Source organism: Microtus pennsylvanicus, chromosome 7 (assembly GCF_037038515.1).
Source record: "Microtus pennsylvanicus isolate mMicPen1 chromosome 7, mMicPen1.hap1, whole genome shotgun sequence".
In the NCBI taxonomy this organism is placed as follows: Eukaryota; Metazoa; Chordata; class Mammalia; order Rodentia; family Cricetidae; genus Microtus; species Microtus pennsylvanicus.
In genome coordinates this window covers 68835527-68857434 of record NC_134585.1, presented here as the reverse complement: position 1 = coordinate 68857434, position 21908 = coordinate 68835527, and the positions used below count along the sequence as shown (strand labels likewise).

The 21908-nt window shown below is 43.8% G+C and overlaps 1 protein-coding gene across 2 annotated transcripts in view; it reads left to right on the top strand.

Annotated features, from left to right (window-relative positions):
• The window catches only part of Pigk (phosphatidylinositol glycan anchor biosynthesis class K), a 93353-nt gene that overhangs the window by 33385 nt on the left and 38060 nt on the right, over positions 1–21908 (top strand). Inside the window, exons 9-10 of one of the 2 annotated variants that reach the window (XM_075981045.1) lie at positions 1083–1255; positions 15134–15549. In XM_075981045.1, coding sequence (XP_075837160.1) covers positions 1083–1255; positions 15134–15308 — 348 coding nt within the window. In that variant the 3' untranslated portion in view covers positions 15309–15549. Of the gene's footprint in view, positions 1–1082; positions 1256–15133; positions 15550–21908 lie in introns of those variants that run through there. The other variant, XM_075981044.1, reaches the window with a different exon arrangement.

Genomic DNA, 21908 nt, shown 5'->3' with positions numbered 1-21908 from the left:
TCTCTTTTGAAAACATGCTTTCTCTCGACTTCTGCTGTCACAGAACCTGAGCACAGCAGCTCCTGGGTTGCTTAGCTCACGTGGGAGTACAATACACATTTATTCCTAGAAGAAAATGCATCACCTTGTTTACAGTGTTTATTTTTAAAATATTTTTTATTTTATTTTTTCAGTTTTTTGAGAAGGGTTTCTCTGTCTACCAGCTTTAGGCAGGTGGATCCCTGTGAGTTTGAGGTTAGCCTGGTCTACAGAGTGAGTTCCAGGATAGCCAGGCCTATATGGAGAGATCCTGTGTCATGCATGCACACAAAATGGTGTGTAAAGTGATCCATAAGAACTTACAACGATTTGCTATATATCTAGGTCATAATAGCACTTGCTTTGTGCTCTGTTATCTAGAGATCCAGAGTACAGTTTGCTGAGGGACTGTGGTCGTAGGACTGTGTTGGCGCTGTAGGAGCAATAAAATATCTGCCCCCTTAATAGTATACTGTACCGTTGGAGTCTGTGTTTCCAACCTTAGTCTCTGGCTCCTCAGGTCATCTTTAGAAGGTGACTGTGAGCTCAGTAAACACTCCTTTTGCTTTTTTCAGTGAGTGCGCATGTGTCTGTCTTGCTAATCACTAGTGTGGAGTGTCACAGGTAAGATTAACACAGAAATTACCGTGACATCTGTGAGTGGAGAAGTCTGGTTTTCACTGCATGTCTGGGGGATGCTACCACGGTTAAGCTAAGTTAATTGGTTTCTGAAGGGACACATAGTTTCACAGCAGTAGAGGTGTGCTGTAGATGGCCATACTTCACCTTTCTGGAGTCCGCTTGGACTCTGTAATCTTCTTTACCTATTGGACAGCTGTGGCTCATTTTCCTTGACTCCTGTGTTAGTCAGATCAGCACCCTTATAGCATCTTCTGCTGTCCATAGGCTTCCTTCTGAGACCAGGCACTGCAGTAGGAAGGAAATGCTAGTCTTACCCAGGGTCTTATCTTTATAATACACTACCGTCTAGTGCACTGCTTTATGTAGTCAAAGTTGTTTGTGTATGGGCTTATCACGATGACTAATACTGTTATTATTTTCAGTTTCAAGTTTGTCCCAAAAGTCTCTGTGTATCTACTCCTGGACATCGTACTGACCTTTTCCAGCGCGATCCCAAACATGTCCTGATAACCGATTTCTTTGGGAGTGTGCGGAAAGTGGAGATCACGGCAGAGACCATCAGCCTGCAGCGGGACCCTCCAGCCATGGAGAGCAGGTATTTATCTCAACTGCTGCACAGGTAGTAGCTCCAGGCTCATGGTCTGTGAATTGTTATGAAACGTACTGGGCGGTGACGGTGTTTGTGAGTAGCGTGGAGCTCCTCGCTGATCCCCACCCTTCACAGGCTGTGTGCTCTTCAGGTCATGGACAGACGCTGTCAACATGGCTGGGAAACTGGTTGTGCTCGGATTGGGATGGCTTCCAAACTACAATGCTGGTCACATTGCCGTGTGCGATGTGCTAAGGCTTGAGATGCCAGCAGCAGTCAGTCAGCCATGGTTGCTGCTGGAGAAAGGCATTAGACAGACATAGCTGTGTAGGGCAGTGGTGGATGTGTATTTGTATGCGGGAGGCCGAGGGAAATTGGCTTAAGTTAGGGCTTTGAAATATTTACAATGCTCATTTTTTTTCTTGTAATTATTTTTGAAAGACAAAATGGAAGCGTTTGTGGGAACTATAGCAATGCCTTTTTCTAATAGGTAACTCTCATCTAGAGCTGCCTGACATCAGGCTCCAGGGCCTTCCCAGATCACTAGGGGCAGCTAGCACTGTTTCAGGGATTTCTAGTTGCTGCACGGAAAGTGACAGAAACAAGTTAGAAATGCCAGGAGGACTTCCTGTGAGGTTTTAGGTAGAAGCTCAGTTCTTGATCTACAGTTCAAAGCCTTAAGTTTTTTTTTTTCTTTTCCAATTTCTTATGGCTGTTGACTTATAAAACTGTGAAGGCTGCAGATAAGAGCAACAGAAATAATAATTTTATTAATTTTTTTTAGATAGTAGCTTTAAAATTACTTTTGTAAAAATTGCTAAGCTACACTTTAATAGACTATGAGATTATTTAATACATTAGCATTATGTCTTTTACCAGATTAGTTTTAAAATTTCCCTCAACTTTAAACATGTGAAAGTCTTTTTACTCCCATTTAGCCACCTGAACATTGTATAATCTCCCTTGGGGACGAGGACATTTTTGTCCCTTACTTCTTTCTCCCAATGCTGAACTGTTTATATTGTAACTGGAAGCTGAAGAGGATTGCAGTGGGGTCGTAGGAAATTTTGTTATATGTTCTGGAAGAATGGATTTCTCCTCTTCAGTTTCCTTCTCTGTTTGAAAGCAAAATTCTTAATGCTGACAATAGTCACAGTTTGTATTTAAGGATAAACTAAGTTTTACAATTGCATTCCCAAGTCTGTTGGCTTAGCGCGCCCTCTAGTGTTTGCAAGTAAGTTTTATTTAGGGTGTTGCTCTTTATAATGACTGGTTATAAACAGGCCTCGTGGTGTTCACTGGTGTCTCCGCCCTCCCGTCTGTTTGAAACGTTCAAGCAGGAAGACTACACCCAAGAATTAGCTGTCCCTTGCAGCATAGCGAGACCTCTCTCAAAAACATGGCTGTTTCATTCATTCAGCTAACATGAGAGTTCCGTTCCTGTTTTGCTCCAGGAGCTTTTACATGTATGAACAGGTATTACTATGTGCAGGTGCTATTCACATGCAGAGATGGCTGGCATTCTATGCAGAGAAAAGTCTGTCCATCAGGAAGTAGATATCACAGAAAACCATGTTGTGATGGACATTTTTGGATATGCTATATATTTATTTTTTCAGATTTTAGACCAGCAATGTTAATACAGCATTACTAAAAATGCTGGGTGCATTTTGAAAAACACAGCACATAGTGGAAACAGTGCACTGTTATTGGTTCAGATTGGCTTTTTTTATATTTCTGTGTAGTCTCAGCATACACCTGTAATCATATAGACTGAAATCATTAGAATGTAAAACTAATTGGAATAGCTGTGAGAAGCAGAACTTTTATGTTTTCTGAAACTTAGGTGTGGTAAGGTGACATCATGGAGCGCAGTGAGTGGAGGAGTCAGTTCACTTCCCTCAGAGGCTGTGTTTGCCTTTGTGCTGATATTTTATTTGTGAAATTCATGGATGTTGACCATGGTGATAATTTTTCATTAAAAAGACATATCATATAAATATATGGAAGCTTCAAAGGATAAAAATTATGAAACAAAGGATAATTTACTTAAGAATGCCTTTTAATGTATTTTCAGGATTTTGACAGATACATACAATTGAACAACCATTTTAGTCTCTGACGCTGAGTACTTTACGACTGTTCTTGCGGACACCTTGACTGCATTTGGTAGACCAGCACATCTGTGGTTGGCCTTGGGTAGGCCAGCAGGCCCGTGGTTGGCCTTGGGTAGGCCAGCAGGCCCGTGGTTGGCCTTTGTTAGGCCAGCACGCCCGTGGAGCAGGCACTCCAGCACGTTTGATTCTGGCTCTGACCCTGATTAGCATGTTTGCATCTGCATTGTTGCGGGAGCAGCACCTTCTGATGGCTCGCCCACAAACTGTCCACTTACTAACCAAAGGGTATCTTTCCCTATCCCAGATTTTGGAAATTATTTAGAAATAAATGCTATATACATTTTCATGTAGGTGGTAAGGTTTCTTTCATCTGAGTAATATCTGAGTGTGGGGTTGCCAATCCCGGGAGCTGCAGGCTTGACTTGATAGGAAACTCTCAGCTGCTTTCCGAAGTCACTGTCACTTTGTCATCCCACAGGTGATCACTCCACACACCCTTGTTCCTGGCGTTTCCTTTTAGGTCTTCTGGGTAGTAATAGCTCATGGTGGTCCTATTCTGCATATTTAATGGCTACAGATGCTGAGCATAGTTTTATTTACTGGTTATCAATACATCTTTCATAAAGTATCTTTTGCTCATTTTTAAAACACCGATTTGTTTCCTCCTTAGATGACGACACTTCTTTGCATGTTCTGGACGCAGGTTCTTTTCCAGATCACAAAATGGTTTTTATAGGTTGTGGTTTTCCTCTCAACTTGGTTCACTATGGTTGGTTTATCAACTTTCTCTATGCCTAGTAGATGCTGGGAGTCACTCTTCACCTAACCTAAAGCCACAGGGACTTCTGGAAGTTTATGGCTCCCAGTTTATGACTGAATCTGGTCCATTTTCAGTCAGTCTGTGATGACGGCGTGAGTAGTGGTTGACATTCATTTTGCTCATGAGTCAGCTTGTTGGTGTCTTGAAGAAGCCTGCTGGGGTTTTGATTGAGATGGCTTGACTCTGTTCATTTGGGGAGTGTGGATAGCAACATTGGGTTCTACAATCTGTGAACATATCCCAACAGTCATTTGGATAGCCGTTTTCTAGGTTGGTTGTACAGTTTAGTTTTCTGATGATCCTTTGTTTGGGGGGTCATGCTGACTCTGGTGTTGCTGAATCAAACCCCTCAGAACCTCCAGAAGATTTCTCTTTTGACCAGATACAGACAGCTTGACTCTACAGTCACTTATGCAAGTGACTGCCATATCTATAATTCACCACATGCGTTCCAGCAAATGTGTATTTACAGGGATGTCTTTCCTGGAGACACCTGAGTGTCGGGTAAACTCATCCCGAATATTGTGGACTCTGTGATTGCACTGCTCCCTGCATGCTGGTCATAGTGAGTGGGTTAGACTGTGATGCTTCACTGTAGGACGGGTGAGATGCTCCAGTTACCACTGGAAGGGTTGGTCCCTGACGTGCACACAAGTCTCTGGTGGCTTATATATTTGCTCACTATGTATAGATATAGAGATAGAGATATAAATATAGAGTTCTGTATCACCTTCAGCATCTTACTTGGCCATCTGTTTTATTATCTTATGACAGTTTGCCACTTTAGTTATCTCAGATTCTATTAGAATGGAGCATGAGGAATAGGGGTTTCATTTGATTTATTAAGTCACAGAACTAATATTGAAGTTATCCATTTTGTCATTTTGCAAACATAAAATTCTTATAACTTCAAAACGCATTGATCGTTTCATAAACTTTTTAGTAATTTATTTACCACGTATAGAGAACTGAAGCCCACAGGGATTGCCTTGAGACTTCTGAGACAGTAGTGTGCGTGCGAACAGTGCAGCTCCATGTGGCTGTTCCTCTTCCTGGAAGTTCAGCGTGAGCAAGGGGAAGTGGCAAGTACCCTGTGTGCCAGAGTTACAGACTCCATGATTAACATTTCAGACTATATCAGAGCAAGCTGAGTTTTCTTAGAGCATTAACTGTTGAGATTTAAAAATGTGAAATTGTGTTCAATCTAAAGTGGTGTGATCGCTTATATATCACTGGCGTCTGTCCGTGGGTGCTCAGAGGGTGAGTGTCTGATATAATCACAAGATCACTAATGCTTCTTTCAGACTTTAGCCTCTGTTTCCTGACACCCCTGATTGTCATATTAATTATGCTACTGCTCATCCCAGTAAGTTAAGCCTGGGTTAATTTTTTTCTGCATGATGCAGGGAATATTACAGCTTAATTACCATCCAGAGTGTGTTCCTGGATGCAAACCCCAGCACTCGTTCACCAGCTGCATGGCCAGGGGAAGGCTGCGCCAACTCTTTTTAGTCTCAGTGGCTCTGTCTCACACGGTCGCTAAAGAGTTAACTTTGTCCCTCCTTCTGCTCCTCATTGGGACCTTGGGAGCTCAGTCCAGTGCTCCAGTGTGAGTCTCTGTCTCTATCTCCATCCATCACCAGATGAAGGTTCTATGGTGATATGCAAGATATTCGTCAGTATTGCTATAGGATAGGGTCGTTTCAGGTTCCCTATCCTCATCTGCCCAAGGAACTAACTGGGGACAACGCCTTGGGCTACTGGGAGCCACTCTAGGTTCAAGTCTCTTGCCAGCCCTAAGGTGGCTCCCTTAACTAAGAATTGTGCTTCCATGCTCCCCTATCCAGCCTTCCTTTATCCCAATCCTCCTTTTTCCCCAAGTTCCCCCCATCCTCCCCTTCTCCCTTTTCTCTCCCCATCTCCCCTTACCTCCAACCCACCCCACCCAGGAAGTCAGGACCACGAGGGGTGCACCCACCCACTGAGACAGTGGGGCTGACCTATTGGGAGCTCACCAAGGCCAGCTGGATTGTGACTGAAAAAGCATGGGATAAAACCGGACTCTCTGAACATGGCGAACAATGAGGGCTGATGAGAAGCCAAGGACAATGGCACGGGGTTTTGATCCTACTTCATGTTCTGGCTTTGTGGGAGCCTAGCCAGTTTGGATGTTCACCTTCCTAGACATGGACGGAGGGGGGAGGACTTTGGACTTTCCACAGGGCAGGGAACCCTGACTGCTCTTTAGACTGGAGAGGGAGGGGGAGAGGAGTGGGGGGAGGGGGAGAAGGGTGGGAGGAGGGGGAGGGAAATGGGAGGCTGGGAGGAGGGGGAAACTTTTTTTTCCTTTTCTCAATTAAAAAAAAAAAAAGAGTTAACTTTGCCCTCACTTACGAGAGCCAAAAGCAAGAACTGCTTCACACATAGCTAAGTCGCTTGGTCGTGTTAGCACTGGGAGACTGATCACAGGCATCATCAGAGAATAACTGTGGCTGCAGTGGTGTCTGTGCCCCATTCCGCCATTTGTTTGACCTGATCTGCTGTTGTTGACGCCATCTGGTCATTTCCTGTTTGAGAACTGGATTCTTTGCGCCAGAAGATGGCAGCAGTGTTTCGTGTTTGTGTATGAGTACCAGACCTTTCCAAAAGTACCAGAGATTGAGGAAGATTGGAGCTTTAAATAAAATGATGCTTCCATCCTCACCTTGCTGAAGACAGCAAGACTCTTGATACTGAGTTGTCTGTTCAGAAAAGAATGGTAGGGATGTCTCTGTGTGTAAATTGGTTGCCGTAAGAAGCCTAGCAATGCATATTTTTTCTTGTGTGAAAGCTTCATCTATAGGATACTTTGGAATCACCACATTTTAGCAGCTTTTAATATATTACTTTGCGTATTTGTTAATTATTTGAAAAAGAAATTGGAGGTCAAAAAACCATAGTATGTTTGTTTGAGGACTGTTTGTTATTATTTAATAAATAATAAATGATCTTTAATCTTTAACTTTAAAAGCAGATTGGAATTTTAAAAGGTTTAATTTATAAAATAAATACTGGGAATACAGTCTTTAGGAGATGCAAGAGGCAGAAGCTAGAATAACAATAACAACACCAATAATAATAATATCAACTTAGAACCCTGTTTTAGGAAATGAGATAATAGTGTGCCTTTTCATCAGGTCTCAGGCTGGCACTTCCAGACCTGCTGTTCTGGTGCTAGGGGTCCCCCAAGGCCGCATGGCACAAGGGAAAGGCATGGCGAGAATGCGGCATTTTGGTCTACTTGTTTACTCTCCTTCTTCAGAACCACGTTCTTTAGGCTCCCTTCAGCTCAGGTATTTGATCTGAGAAATGTGGTTGACTTTCCACCTTTAGAGTGTTAGGATGATGATGCATACAGCAGGCACACTTCCTGTCTAAAGCTCCCTCCCCTTCTCTCTTCGTCAGTGTGAGGTGCAGTGTGGTGTTAGCTTCTTGCTGTTCCTGGAAGCTTCGCTTTTATCAACATGCCACACACTGCCCAAGCTGACGGGAGTCGGTGTGGTTTTGTGCTAACCTCTGCAGATGATGCTTTGAGTATTTTAGGAGCTGGGGAGATGGCTCAGTGAGAAGTGCCCCGTGCAGGCAAGACCTGAGTTTAGATACCCAGCACTCAAGTAAAAGTGTGTGTGCCTGAGCATAGCTGTACCCCAGCACTTTGGGGGTGCAGGGTACAGAGACAAGAGGATTTGGCACTTCAGCCACCCTGACAGGAAAACAAACAAACAAAACAAAAAACAACCAGGTTCAGGGGACATGGCAGAGAGTTACACAGCAGGAGACCTAGTGTTACCTCTGTCCTCTGCCCATGTGCAAAGGGACACCCTCGTCCCCGCACACGGTTAAGGGGTGTAGCTCGGTGTCTGAGGACCTGTCTAGTGTTCAATGCCTGTGTTCCAGCCACAGCACACAGGAAACAGACGGCGAACAGCTCTTATTCAGGACTGCATGCTTATATTTGTCTTTATCTTACTTTTATCCAAGTCACGTCTTAAAGCTTTTAGTTCCTTATTGTAGCTTATCAGATTTTAACAATAATAATTTTGATATTCATGATCAGCTACCTTTGAGCTGCACTGTGTGAGGAGAAAGGGACCTGGCCACACAAAGGGCTCTGGGGTCTTTTTTTTTGGCGGTATTCACAGTTGGAACCCTGCACCTGCTTCTCTGCCCTGACGGGCTCTTGTCCCTGAGGAACCTTAATCCTAATAAACCTGTCTGTCTTTAAGTTGCCTTCGCCATAGCGTTCTGTTCTGGCAACCATATGGTGTACTTTGTTCAGCGTGATGAAATGAGGGCCTAGTCCACTGAACCTTTGTCTCGGGGAATATTAGTATGAAATGCTCGAAAATGGCATTGACTGACGTCCTTTTAACCTCGGAAGAACCCTTCTGTCCTTACCCAGTGGCCTCAGCTCCCAGTGTGTTTTCCAGCACAGTTTCCCGAGAAGTGAATACTCAACAAACTAATGGATTCCAGAGCCCATAGGCGCGACCCTGGCCTCGCTCACTCGTCACGCGGGAACTAAGTGGGAAAGTGGCTGATACATTTTCCTACTGTGACACGGTGCTGTCTCTGCCCGTAGTGTGAAGTGTTTTCTCTGCATTTTCTTTTAATGGTTTCAGAGTTTCCCATCTTTTGTTAAGTCTTTGATCCATTCTGAGTAAAGAATTGTGTGAGGTTGAGAAAGATAGTTCCTGTTTCATGATCCAGCCTGTGCTATAGATGGAAGTTGCTTTTTCCAGCGTTTTTAACCCTAAGTCATCAGTTTGGCTGCTGTGCTGGAGTTTATTTCTGGATCCTAAGTTCTACTCATTGATCTATGTGTCTGTTTGTGCTACTGCCCTGCTTTGTCCCTGTGGTCTGTAGTGTGACTTGAGCCCAGGTATCGTGATGCCCAGCGTCCCTGTCAGGATTGCTTTGATGTTCAGGGCATGAAGTAAAATTGGGTGGCTGCAGTGCAGAGAAAGATGGCTGCAGTGTAGAGGATGCTGCAGTGCAGAGGAGGATGCTGCAGTGTAGAGGAGGATGCTGCAGTGCAGAGGAGGATGCTGCAGTGCAGCGGATGCTGCAGTGTAGAGGATGCTGCAGTGTAGAGGAGGATGCTGCAGTGCAGAGGAGGATGCTGCAGTACAGAGGAGGATGCTGCAGTGCAGCGGATGCTGCAGTGCAGAGGAGGATGCTGCAGTGTAGAGGATGCTGCAGTACAGAGGAGGATGCTGCAGTGCAGAGGAGGATGCTGCAGTGCAGAGGAGGATGCTGCAGTGTAGAGGAGGATGCTGCAGTGCAGAGGAGGATGCTGCAGTGCAGAGGAGGATGCTGCAGTGTAGAGGAGGATGCTGCAGTGCAGAGGAGGATGCTGCAGTGCAGAGGAGGATGCTGCAGTGTAGAGGATGCTGCAGTGTAGAGGAGGATGCTGCAGTGCAGAGGAGGATTCTGCAGTGTAGAGGATGCTGCAGTGTAGAGGAGGATGCTGCAGTGTAGAGGAGGATGCTGCAGTGTAGAGGAGGATGCTGCAGTGTAGAGGAGGATGCTGCAGTGTAGAGGAGGATGCTGCAGTGTAGAGGAGGATGCTGCAGTGTAGAGGAGGATGCTGCAGTGTAGAGGAGGATGCTGCAGTGTAGAGGATGCTGCAGTGTAGAGGAGGATGCTGCAGTGTAGAGGAGGATGCTGCAGTACAGAGGAGGATGCTGCAGTGCAGAGGAGGATGCTGCAGTGTAGAGGAGGATGCTGCAGTGTAGAGGAGGATGCTGCAGTGTAGAGGAGGATGGCTGCACTGCAGAGGAGGATGCTGCAGTGTAGAGGATGCTGCAGTGTAGAGGAGGATTGCTGCACTGCAGAGGAGGATGCTGCAGTGCAGAGGAGGATGCTGCAGTGTAGAGGATGCTGCAGTGTAGAGGAGGATGCTGCAGTGCAGAGGATGCTGCAGTGTAGAGGAGGATGCTGCAGTACAGAGGATGCCTGCAGTGCAGAGGAGGATGCTGCAGTGTAGAGGAGGATGCTGCAGTACAGAGGATGCCTGCAGTGCAGAGGAGGATGCTGCAGTGCAGAGGAGGATGCTGCAGTGTAGAGGATGCTGCAGTGTAGAGGAGGATGCTGCAGTGCAGAGGAGGATTCTGCAGTGTAGAGGAGGATGCTGCAGTGCAGAGGAGGATGCTGCAGTGCAGAGGAGGATGCTGCAGTGCAGAGGAGGATGCTGCAGTGCAGAGGATGCTGCAGTGTAGAGGAGGATGCTGCAGTGCAGAGGATGCTGCAGTGTAGAGGAGGATGCTGCAGTGTAGAGGAGGATGCTGCAGTGCAGAGGAGGATGCTGCAGTGTAGAGGATGCTGCAGTGTAGAGGAGGATGCTGCAGTGCAGAGGAGGATGCTGCAGTGTAGAGGATGCTGCAGTGTAGAGGAGGATGCTGCAGTGTAGAGGATGCTGCAGTGTAGAGGAGGATGCTGCAGTGCAGAGGAGGATTCTGCAGTGTAGAGGAGGATGCTGCAGTGCAGAGGAGGATGCTGCAGTGCAGAGGAGGATGCTGCAGTGCAGAGGAGGATGCTGCAGTGCAGAGGAGGATGCTGCAGTGCAGAGGAGGATGCTGCAGTGCAGAGGAGGATGCTGCAGTGCAGAGGAGGATGGCTGCAGTGCAGAGGCTAAGCATGGGGGCACCAGCCATGGGCTCTGAGCCGTGCTTGTGCTCTGTCCTGGGATATCGTGGAGTTTGATAAGCTCACCGTCACGTCTGGTGCTTTGGTACAGCCTGCGTGCCCAGGCATCTCTGTCTGGGTTGTGTAAATAACTTGTGTTGACTTTTCAAAACCAATTTTGTCTTTATTCTTAAGGACTTCATACATTTGTCCATTTGTACAATGAAACACAGTCACATTTTCCCTGCCTCCCAACCAGGATCCTCCCTAACAACACATCTCCCTCCCATACATCTCCCACCCAACTCGTCCCCCTAGCTCCACAGTCAGGGTGAGGGCCTGGAGAGCCTGTCTGTGCTGGAGCCTTGGCTGGATTGACCCTGCTGCTGTGAGGTCATGAGTGTCACACACTTACCAGCACCTTCCATTCTCCAGCTCCTCTTCCACAGTGCTCCCCGAGTGGTGGTGGTTGGCAGTGGGTTGGCACAAATGCTTGCCTAGGCCTGAGTACTCAGTCTCTTCTCAGCATCTGAGCAGCTATGTGTCTCTCCACCCACTACTGCCCACTGGGAGCAGCCCACATCTGTGGGAAGAAGTGTAAATAATCCGAAGGCAATTGGACAGCATGGCCATTTAGCAAATAGCAATAAAGGTTCTGCCCTGGGGCCCATGACCTCCCTAGTCCTGGGCTTCTAACCAGTAATCTGCAGGGAGGAATCCTATACCTTCTCTACCAGGCAGGAGAATTGCATTTGCAATCTTTGGGGTTGTTTTTTTCTTTCTTTCTTTCTTTCTTTCTTTCTTTCTTTCTTTCTTTCTTTCTTCTTTCTTTCTTTCTTTCTTTCTTTCTTTCTTTCTTTCTTTCTTTTCTTTGGCTTTTCGAGACAGGGTTTCTCTGTGTAGCTTTGGAGCCTGTCCTAGAACTTGCTCTATAGACCAGGCTGTCCATGAACTCACAGATCCACCTGCCTCTGCCTCTGAGTGCTGGGAATAAAGGCATGTACCACCACTGCCCAAAATCTTTAAGATTTTTCATAAGGTTCCCATAAGGCTTTCCATATATGTCACCCTTCCTTTGGGCTAGCGCCCCATCTGCCCTACTCTTACACCTTCCCCGCTAATGTCTTTCCACCCCCAGTATTGTCTCTCGACTTTGATTCTATGTACAGTCTACCACGTCTTTTCTGTTGACATGTCTCTAGTTTCCTGGCTCTTATTTGTGCTCAAAGTTAAACGCAAGGGCAAACTTGAAGCTGGAGTCAGCATGTAAGATGCAGACTCTTTCTCTGGGGCCTCAGTGACGACACTCCATTTACTGGAAAAATTCATGGTTTCTCTTTTCCTCACATTAGTAATAATCCATTGTGTATATGTTCCACAGGTTTCTTTTTTAAGATTTAATTTATCTTCGTGTGTGTGTGTGTGTGTGTGTGTGTGTGTGTGCATGAGTGTATGTGTTCATGTGTTTGCTTGTGCTTGTGAGTGTAGGTACCCACAGAGTCCAGAAGAGAGCATCAAGTCCCTGGAGCTGAACTTGCAGGGGGTTGTGAGCTGCTTGACTGGGTGCTGGGGCCTGGACTTGGGCCCTCTGCAAGAGCAATATATGTCCTTAACCACCGACCCCTCACTCCTGCCCATGTACCACACGTTCCTTGTCTCTTCAGCTACTGATGGACATTTGGACAGCAGAGAGGTGTGTGCAGGTGTCTCTGTGGTGGGAGTCCTAGGCCTGTGTGTGTGTGTGTGTGTGGGTCCATGAGCAGGACAGCAGAGAGGTGTGTGCAGGTGTCTCTGTGGTGGGAGTCCTAGGCCTGTGTGTGTGTGTGTGTGTGTGTCCATGAGCATTTTTTGTCAATTGAATTCTTGATAATGGCGATTCTTAGTGATTTGAAATGGAATCTTAAAGTAGTTTTAATCTGCATTTCCCTGATGGTTGAGGATGTTGAGTGTCTTTAAAAGTGTTTCCTGGCCATTTGTGGCTACTTGAACATGTTTTAAAAATACAACTAAGGAATAGAAATTTTTTCCACACCTTTAAAATATATTATATATATAATTTAATTAATGTATTACATATAAATTAATTTGCTTTCTCTAGTATATATTTTAGTTTCAAGTAATTATTTTGAGCTGACTTATTAAAGGACTTATACCAAACATTGGGTTTGGGGTCTGTTTATGGAGTTTCTTTCTAATGTCCTTGAGTTACTTTAGATAATGTGTTTTGAATTATTTATTGATTGTATTTTTAGTATCTAGTATAGCACAACATCTCTGCTTTCCTGTTCCTACAATTTTCAATTCTTAGAAGAATGCTTTGGCCTTTGGTGACCAATAAACTACACATTTTATACATGAATAATCTGATTTTAAAATGGCATTATGGAAGCAAATCTACTCTTTCTGGGTCAGAGCTGACCTTGGGCATGGGCACTGTAAATAATTCTAGAGTTTTCTTTTAGGAGTGCTTGGGTAGCATAATAAGGAAGATTTTTGGTCTCTGGACATCTAGGAAAGAGAAACCCAGCACACAGAAGATGACCACTATAAATTGATTTCCTGAGTGTCTCATGTGCCTGCTCTGCTTCCTTTACCTGCACAGAACATTTGGGCAGCGTGTTCGTCAGTTTCATCACAGACTGCAGCATTGCTGTGCTGGGTTCCAGTCCCTTCAGAGTAGCAGACTCTGCTTGTCTTGTCTCTGAAAACCTTGGTTAGACGTAGCGCTGTCAGGAAGAACCACACAGCCTTTCTGTGTAGTATCACTTCTTCATGAGAGCATGTCAGCAGATCTCAGTGAGGGGCTTGGAAAGAGAAAGTGGAAGGCTAACCTTCGGAGGAGCTGAGTGGATAGGAGTGTGGTCGGGTTTTCCTTTGGGCCACCAGCTCTCAAATAATGACATGGAGACTTAATAATTATGAAGCTCAGCCTTAGCTTAGTCTTGTTTGTTTCTTTCTTTTTATTTATTTATTAAAGATTTCTGTCTCTTCCCCGCCACTGCCTCCCATTTCCCTCCCCCTCTCCCAATTAAGTCTCCCCACAGCCCAAAAAGCAATCAGGGTTCCCTGTCCTGTGGGAAGTCCAAGGAACCCCCACCTCCATCCAGGTCTAGTAAGTTGAGCATCCAAACTGCCTAGGCTCCCACAAAGCCAGTGCGTGCAGTAGGATCAGAAACCCATTGCCATTGTTCTTGAGTTCTCAGTAGTCCTCATTGTCCGCTATGTTCAAGAGTCCGGTTTTATCCCAGGCTTTTCCAGACCCAGGCCAGCTGGCCTTGGTGAGTTCCCCATAGAACATCCCCATTGTCTCAATGTGTGGGTGCACCCCTCGCGGTCCTGAGTTCTATTGATGCTTCTAGTCCTCTCAGCTAAGGTGAATCTGGCTGTCAGTTTCCTGTCACTGCGGATTCCCAGGTCAACATAAAACACACAAACAACAACAAAAGCCACCGTAGATCAGGCAGACATTTTCTGGGATCTCCTGCACAGGGGGCAAAGATGTGCACATAGCACTAGTGTTACTTGGGGAGGTCAGTGGATAGGGCACAGGGAAGCAAGGATCCTGGACTAGAGCCAGGAGAGTCACCAGTTCCTGACGCCATGCCTGATGAGCAGGTCAACAATGCCACTGCTGATTCAGCCTGGGGCTGGCCAAGGTTTTGCTGTGCTCTCCGGGCCCCTTCAAAGAGTCTAGAGAACAAAGGCCTATTTACTGTCCAAGGACATTGCCCAAAGAGGCAGAGATGGTGCATTCCACCAGAGGGCTCTCTGCAGAGAGACTTGTTAACCTTTCTGATAGCAGCAATCAAACATTCTCTCTTGAGAATGCTCTTTGCACATCCTGAGTCTGCTGATCTCAACTTCAGACTCTGTGGGAAGAAAGCAGAACCCTGTAGGACCTCTGGAGGTGAGAAGGAGTAAAGCAGGGTGATGGGGAGTGAGGTCCTGACCTGTGACTTCTGGCCCCTGACCTCTAGTTGCCCTGACTACACTGTGTGCTCTCATGGCTGGAGTCCAGACACAGCTCTGTGTGGTCCGCAATTCCCTGACTGCCTGGGAGCTACAGGGACAGCTGATGCAATGAGCTCCAACCTATAAGAGGCTTGGCAGGAAAGCTGCTTGCGAAGTTGAAGAGGCTATCAGTGAGGACGTGTGGCATTGACAGCCAGCTCCTCTAAAATAGGGAAGCCAGGGAGCAGAGGAGCAGGACAAACAAGGCTCTGTCCAGGGCACAAGAAAAAGACTGGCATCCAAAGTCTATTTTTATTTCCACCTCTCCAGGCACCGCTCCCCAGAGAGCTGCTTGAGCCACTCAGAAATGTCCTTGTGGCAACGAGAAGTCACCCCGCACTTGGGTGCAGAGAACTCCGTGCTGCTGAATGAACAGTTCCACTCTTCCTCAGCCTCTCACTCCTTCCACTCACCCATGGCAAATGAATGTTCTGGAAAGTACTAGTCCCTGAATGGCTCAAAGATATTTGAGGTTTGGAAGCGTTGTTGGACCACGGACAGCAAGCAGCGCCGGAGTGAGGAAGCTGTGGCTGAGCTGAGAAGGGATGCATGCCAACATGGCCCATGGGCTTGTTGGCTCGGTAGCGCTCCGTCAACACATCTCCATAATGTGCTGTGTGAGCTGACAGAGAGCGCCTTCCCAGTTTCTGTCTCCACTTTTCTATTAAAAAAAAGAAAGAGTTCTGTACATCTTGGGAAATGACTGGTGTTTGCCATCCCTGCTCTCACTCCTGGTTCATATGGTTAGGCCTGGGCCAACTGACTTCCTCTTGGTCCTCTCCCCATCGTCCTCTTCTTGACACCTTGTTTTCTGGTTGCTCCACATCAGAACTACAGATCTGATGACTTCTAATGCTTATCCAGAGTCCTTTCTTTCCTCTCCAGCCAACAGCTTCTGACTGTGGTCGCGATGATTTTGTTTCTCTGGCTTCTCAACCTGTTCTCCTCACAGCCCAGGTGCTTTTCCTAAGGCATAAGTAGATGGGAGGTGGTGGTGCCCACCTTTAATTCCAGCACTTGGGAGGCAGAGGAAAACAGAGCTCTGTGTTTGAGGTCAGTTTGGTCTACAGAGTGAGTTCCAGGACAACCAGAGTTACATAGTGAAACCCTGTCTTGCAAAACAAAACGAAGACACAGTAAGATTGTGCCTCTCACTTTCTCGGTTTCTCTAGCAGCTTCACACACAGACACATAAGCACGCACATACAAACACTTAAACAACATGTAAAAAATGCCCTTATAGAAATGTATGAGAAGTATAACAAAAAGTTTGAAGAAATGAGGAAATACGTACATGATACCCTGGGAAACCAAGAAAAAACAATCAAGCAGGTAATGGAAACAGTTCAAGAATTGAAAACTGAAATGAAGGCAAGGAAGAAAATACAAACTGAGGACCAGCTGGATATGGAAAATCTAGGTCAACGAGCAGAGTCTACAGAAACAAGCATAATCAATAGAATACAAGAGATAGAAGAAAAAATCTCAGATGCTGAGGACACCATAGAGAAAATAAACGAATGATCAAAGAAAAAGCAAAGCCAACAAATTCTCAACACAAAACATTCAGGAAATATGGGACACAATAAAAAGACCAAACCTAAGAATAATAGGAATAGAAGAAGGAGAAGAGTCACAGCTCAAAGGCCCAGAAAATATTTTCAACAAAATTATGGAAGAAAACTTTCCCAACATAAAGAAAGATATTCATTTAAATATTCAAGAAGCATACAGAACACCAAACAGACTGGATCAAAGAAAAACATCTCGCCATATAATAATCAAAACACAAAATATACAGGTTAAAGAAAGAATATTAAGAGCTGCAAAGGAAAAAGGCCAAGTAACTTAAGAAGGTAAACCGATCAGACTTACACCTGACTTCTCTATGGAAACTATGAAAGCCAGAAGGTCCTGGATAGATGTACTGCAGAAGCTAAGAGACCATGGATGCAAACCCAAACTACTATACCCAGCCAAGCTATCGTTCATTATCAATGGAGAAAACAAGACATTCCAGGACAAGAACAAATTTAAACAATACGTAGCCACAAATCCAGCCCTACAGAAAGTAATACAAGGAAAATCGCAACCCAAGGAATCCAACACTGCCTACAATAACTCAGGCATCTAGCGACCCTTCACCAGCACATCTCAAAGAAGGGAGACACACAATCTCTACTACCAAAAGCAATAAGAATAACCGGAGTAACAACCACTGGTCATTAATATCACTTAATATTAATGGGCTCAATTCACCTATAAAAAGGCACAGACTAAAAGATTGGATACAAAAACAGGATCCAACATTCTGCTGTTTGCAAGAAACACTTCTCAACCACAAAGACAGGCACCTACTCAGAGTAAAGGGTTGGGAAAAGGTGTTTCAAGCAAATGGTCCTAAGAAAAAAGCAGGTGTGGCCATACTAATTTCTAACAAAACTGACTTCAAACTAAAATCAATCAGAAGAGACCGAGATGGTCACTTTATACTCATAACAGGAACAATTTATCAGGATGACATCTCAATCCTGAATATCTATGCCCCCAATATAAAAGCACCTACTTATGTAAAAGAAATATTACTAGAACTCAAGGCAGACATCAAACCACACACACTAGTAGTAGGAGACTTTAACACACCTCTCTCTCCAAGGGACAGGTCAATCAGACAGAAACCTAATAGAAAATTAAGAGAATTATTGGAGGTAATGAAGCAAATGGACTTAACAGACATGTATAGAACATTCCACCCAAATTGGAAAGAATATACCTTCTTCTCTGCAGCTCATGGAACCTTCTCAAAAATTGATCACATACTTGGAAACAAAGGAAACCTCCACAAATACAAAAAAATATCAGTGTCCACCTGTGTCCTATCTGATTACCACGGATTAAAGTTAGAAGGCAACAACAATGCTACCCACAGAAAGCCTACAAACTCATGGAAACTGAACAGTCAACTACTGAACCACATCTGGGTCAAGGAAGAAATTAAGAAAGAAATTAAAGTCTTCCTTGAATTTAATGAAAATAAAGGGACAACATACTCAAACCTATGGGACACAATGAAAGCAGTGCTAAGAGGAAAGTTCATAGCACTAAGTGCCCACTTAAAGAAAACGGAGAATGCATACATTGGGAACTTAACAACACACCTGAAAGCTCTAGAAAAAAAAGAAGCAGACGCGCTGAGGAGAAGTAGAAGACTGGAAATAATCAAACTGAGGGCTGAAATCAACAAAATAGAAACACAGAAAACAGTCCAAAGAATCAATGAAACAAAAAGCTGGTTCTTGGAGAAAATCAACAAGATCAACAAACCCCTATCCAAACTAATTAAACGACAGAGAGAGAACACGCAAATAAATAAGATCAGAAATGAAAAGGGGGACATAACCACAGACACAGAGGAAATTCAGAGAATCATTAGAGCTTACTACAAAAGCCTGTATAACACAAAACTGGAAAATGTAAAGGAAATGGACACTTTTTTAGATAAATACCATATACCAAAGTTAAACCAGGACCAGGTGAACAATGTAAACAGACCTGTTGGTCGCGAAGAATTAGAAGCTGTTATCAAAAACATCCCTACCAAAAAAAGCCCAGAACCAGATGGTTTCAATGCGGAATTCTACCAGAACTTCCAAGAAGACCTAATACCTATACTCCTTAATGTATTCCACAATATAGAAACAGAAGGGTCATTACCAAATTCCTTTTATGAAGCTACAGTTACTCTGATACCAAAACCACACAAAGACTCAACCAGGAAAGATAATTACAGGCCAATCTCACTCATGAACATCGATGCAAAAATCCTCAACAAAATACTGGCAAACCGAATCCAAGAACACATTAGAAAAATTATCCATTATGATCAAGTAGGCTTCATCCCAGAGATGCAAAGCTGGTTCAACATACGCAAATCTATCAGTGTAATCCACCATATAAATAAACTGAAAGAAAAAAACCATATGATCATTTCATTAGATGCTGAAAAAGCATTCGACAAAATTCAACACCCCTTTATGATAAAGGTCTTGGAGAGAATAGGGATACAAGGATCCTACCTAAATATAATAAAAGCTATTTACAGCAAGCCAACAGCTAACATTAAATTAAACGGAGAAAAACTCAAAGCCATCCCACTAAACTCAGGAAAACGACAAGGATGTCCACTCTCTCCATACCTCTTCAATATAGTGCTTGAAGTTCTAGCAATAGCAATAAGACAACATAAGGAGATCAAGGGGATTCGTATTGGAAAGGAAGAAGTTAAGCTTTCGTTATTTGCAGATGATATGATAGTATACATAAGTGACCCCAAAAATTCTACCAAAGAACTCCTACAGCTGATAAACACCTTTAGTAATGTGGCAGGATACAAGATCAACTCCAAAAAATCAGTTGCCTTCCTATACACTAAGGATAAGGAAGCAGAGAGGGAAATCAGAGAAGCATCACCTTTCACGATAGCCACAAATAGCATAAAATATCTTGGGGTAATCCTGACCAAGGAAGTGAAAGATCTATTTGACAAGAACTATAAGTCTTTGAAGAAAGAAATTGAAGAAGACACCAGAAAATGGAAGGACCTCCCTTGCTCTTGGATTGGGAGGATCAACATAGTAAAAATGGCAATTTTACCAAAAGCAATCTATAGATTCAATGCAATCCCCATCAAAATTCTTCTCAGATCTGGAGAAGACAATAATCAACTTTATATGGAAAAACAAAAACCCAGGATAGCCAAAACAATCTTATACAATAAAGGATTGTCTGGAGGTATTACCATCCCTGACATCAAACTCTATTACAGAGCTACAGTATTGAAAACAGTTTGGTATTGGCATAAAAACAGAGAAGTCGACCAATGGAATCGAATAGAAGACCCTGACTTTAACCCACAAACCTATGAACACCTGATTTTCGATAAAGGAGCTAAAAGTATACAATGGAAAAAAGAGAGCATCTTCAACAAATTGTGCTGGCAAGACTGGATGTCAATCTGTAGAAGAATGAAAATAGATCCATATCTATCACCATGCACAAAACTCAAGTCCAAATGGATTAAAGACCTCAATATCAGTCTGAACACACTGAACCTGATAGAAGAGAAAGTGGGAAGTACTCTACAGCACATGGGTACAGGAGACCACTTCCTACGTATAACCCCAGCAGCACAGACACTAAGGGCAACATTGAATAAATGGGACCTCCTGAGACTGAGAAGCTTCTGTAAATCAAAGGACACTGTCACTAAGACAAAAAGGCAACCCACTTACTGGGAGAAGATTTTCACCAACCCCGCAACTGACAAAGGTCTGATCTCCAAAATATATAAAGAAATCAAGAAACTAGACCGTAAAAGGCTAATCAACCCAATTATAAAATGGGGCACTGAGCTGAACAGAGAATTCTCAACAGAAGAACTTAAAATGGCCAAAAGATACTTAAGGTCATGCTCAACTTCCTTAGCGATCAGGGAAATGCAAATCAAGACAACTTTAAGATACCATCTTACACCTGTCAGAATGGCTAAAATCAAAAACACCAATGATTGCCTTTGCTGGAGAGGTTGTGGAGAAAGGGGTACACTCACCCATTGCTGGTGGGAATGCAAACTTGTGCAACCACTCTGGAAAGCAGTGTTTCGGTTTCTCAGGAAATTCGGGATCAACCTACCCCTGGATCCAGCAATACCACTCTTGGGAGGCCCTATCATACAACAAAAGTATATGCTCAACTATATTCATAGCAATAAAAATAAATAAAAATAAATAAATAAAAATAAATAAAAATAAAAATAACAATAAAAAGACCAAACCTAAGAATAATAGGAATAGAAGAAGGAGAAGAGTCACAGCTCAAAGGCCCAGAAAATATTTTCAACAAAATTATGGAAGAAAACTTTCCCAACATAAAGAAAGATATTCATTTAAATATTCAAGAAGCATACAGAACACCAAACAGACTGGATCAAAGAAAAACATCTCGCCATATAATAATCAAAACACAAAATATACAGGTTAAAGAAAGAATATTAAGAGCTGCAAAGGAAAAAGGCCAAGTAACTTAAGAAGGTAAACCGATCAGACTTACACCTGACTTCTCTATGGAAACTATGAAAGCCAGAAGGTCCTGGATAGATGTACTGCAGAAGCTAAGAGACCATGGATGCAAACCCAAACTACTATACCCAGCCAAGCTATCGTTCATTATCAATGGAGAAAACAAGACATTCCAGGACAAGAACAAATTTAAACAATACGTAGCCACAAATCCAGCCCTACAGAAAGTAATACAAGGAAAATCGCAACCCAAGGAATCCAACACTGCCTACAATAACTCAGGCATCTAGCGACCCTTCACCAGCACATCTCAAAGAAGGGAGACACACAATCTCTACTACCAAAAGCAATAAGAATAACCGGAGTAACAACCACTGGTCATTAATATCACTTAATATTAATGGGCTCAATTCACCTATAAAAAGGCACAGACTAAAAGATTGGATACAAAAACAGGATCCAACATTCTGCTGTTTGCAAGAAACACTTCTCAACCACAAAGACAGGCACCTACTCAGAGTAAAGGGTTGGGAAAAGGTGTTTCAAGCAAATGGTCCTAAGAAAAAAGCAGGTGTGGCCATACTAATTTCTAACAAAACTGACTTCAAACTAAAATCAATCAGAAGAGACCGAGATGGTCACTTTATACTCATAACAGGAACAATTTATCAGGATGACATCTCAATCCTGAATATCTATGCCCCCAATATAAAAGCACCTACTTATGTAAAAGAAATATTACTAGAACTCAAGGCAGACATCAAACCACACACACTAGTAGTAGGAGACTTTAACACACCTCTCTCTCCAAGGGACAGGTCAATCAGACAGAAACCTAATAGAAAATTAAGAGAATTATTGGAGGTAATGAAGCAAATGGACTTAACAGACATGTATAGAACATTCCACCCAAATTGGAAAGAATATACCTTCTTCTCTGCAGCTCATGGAACCTTCTCAAAAATTGA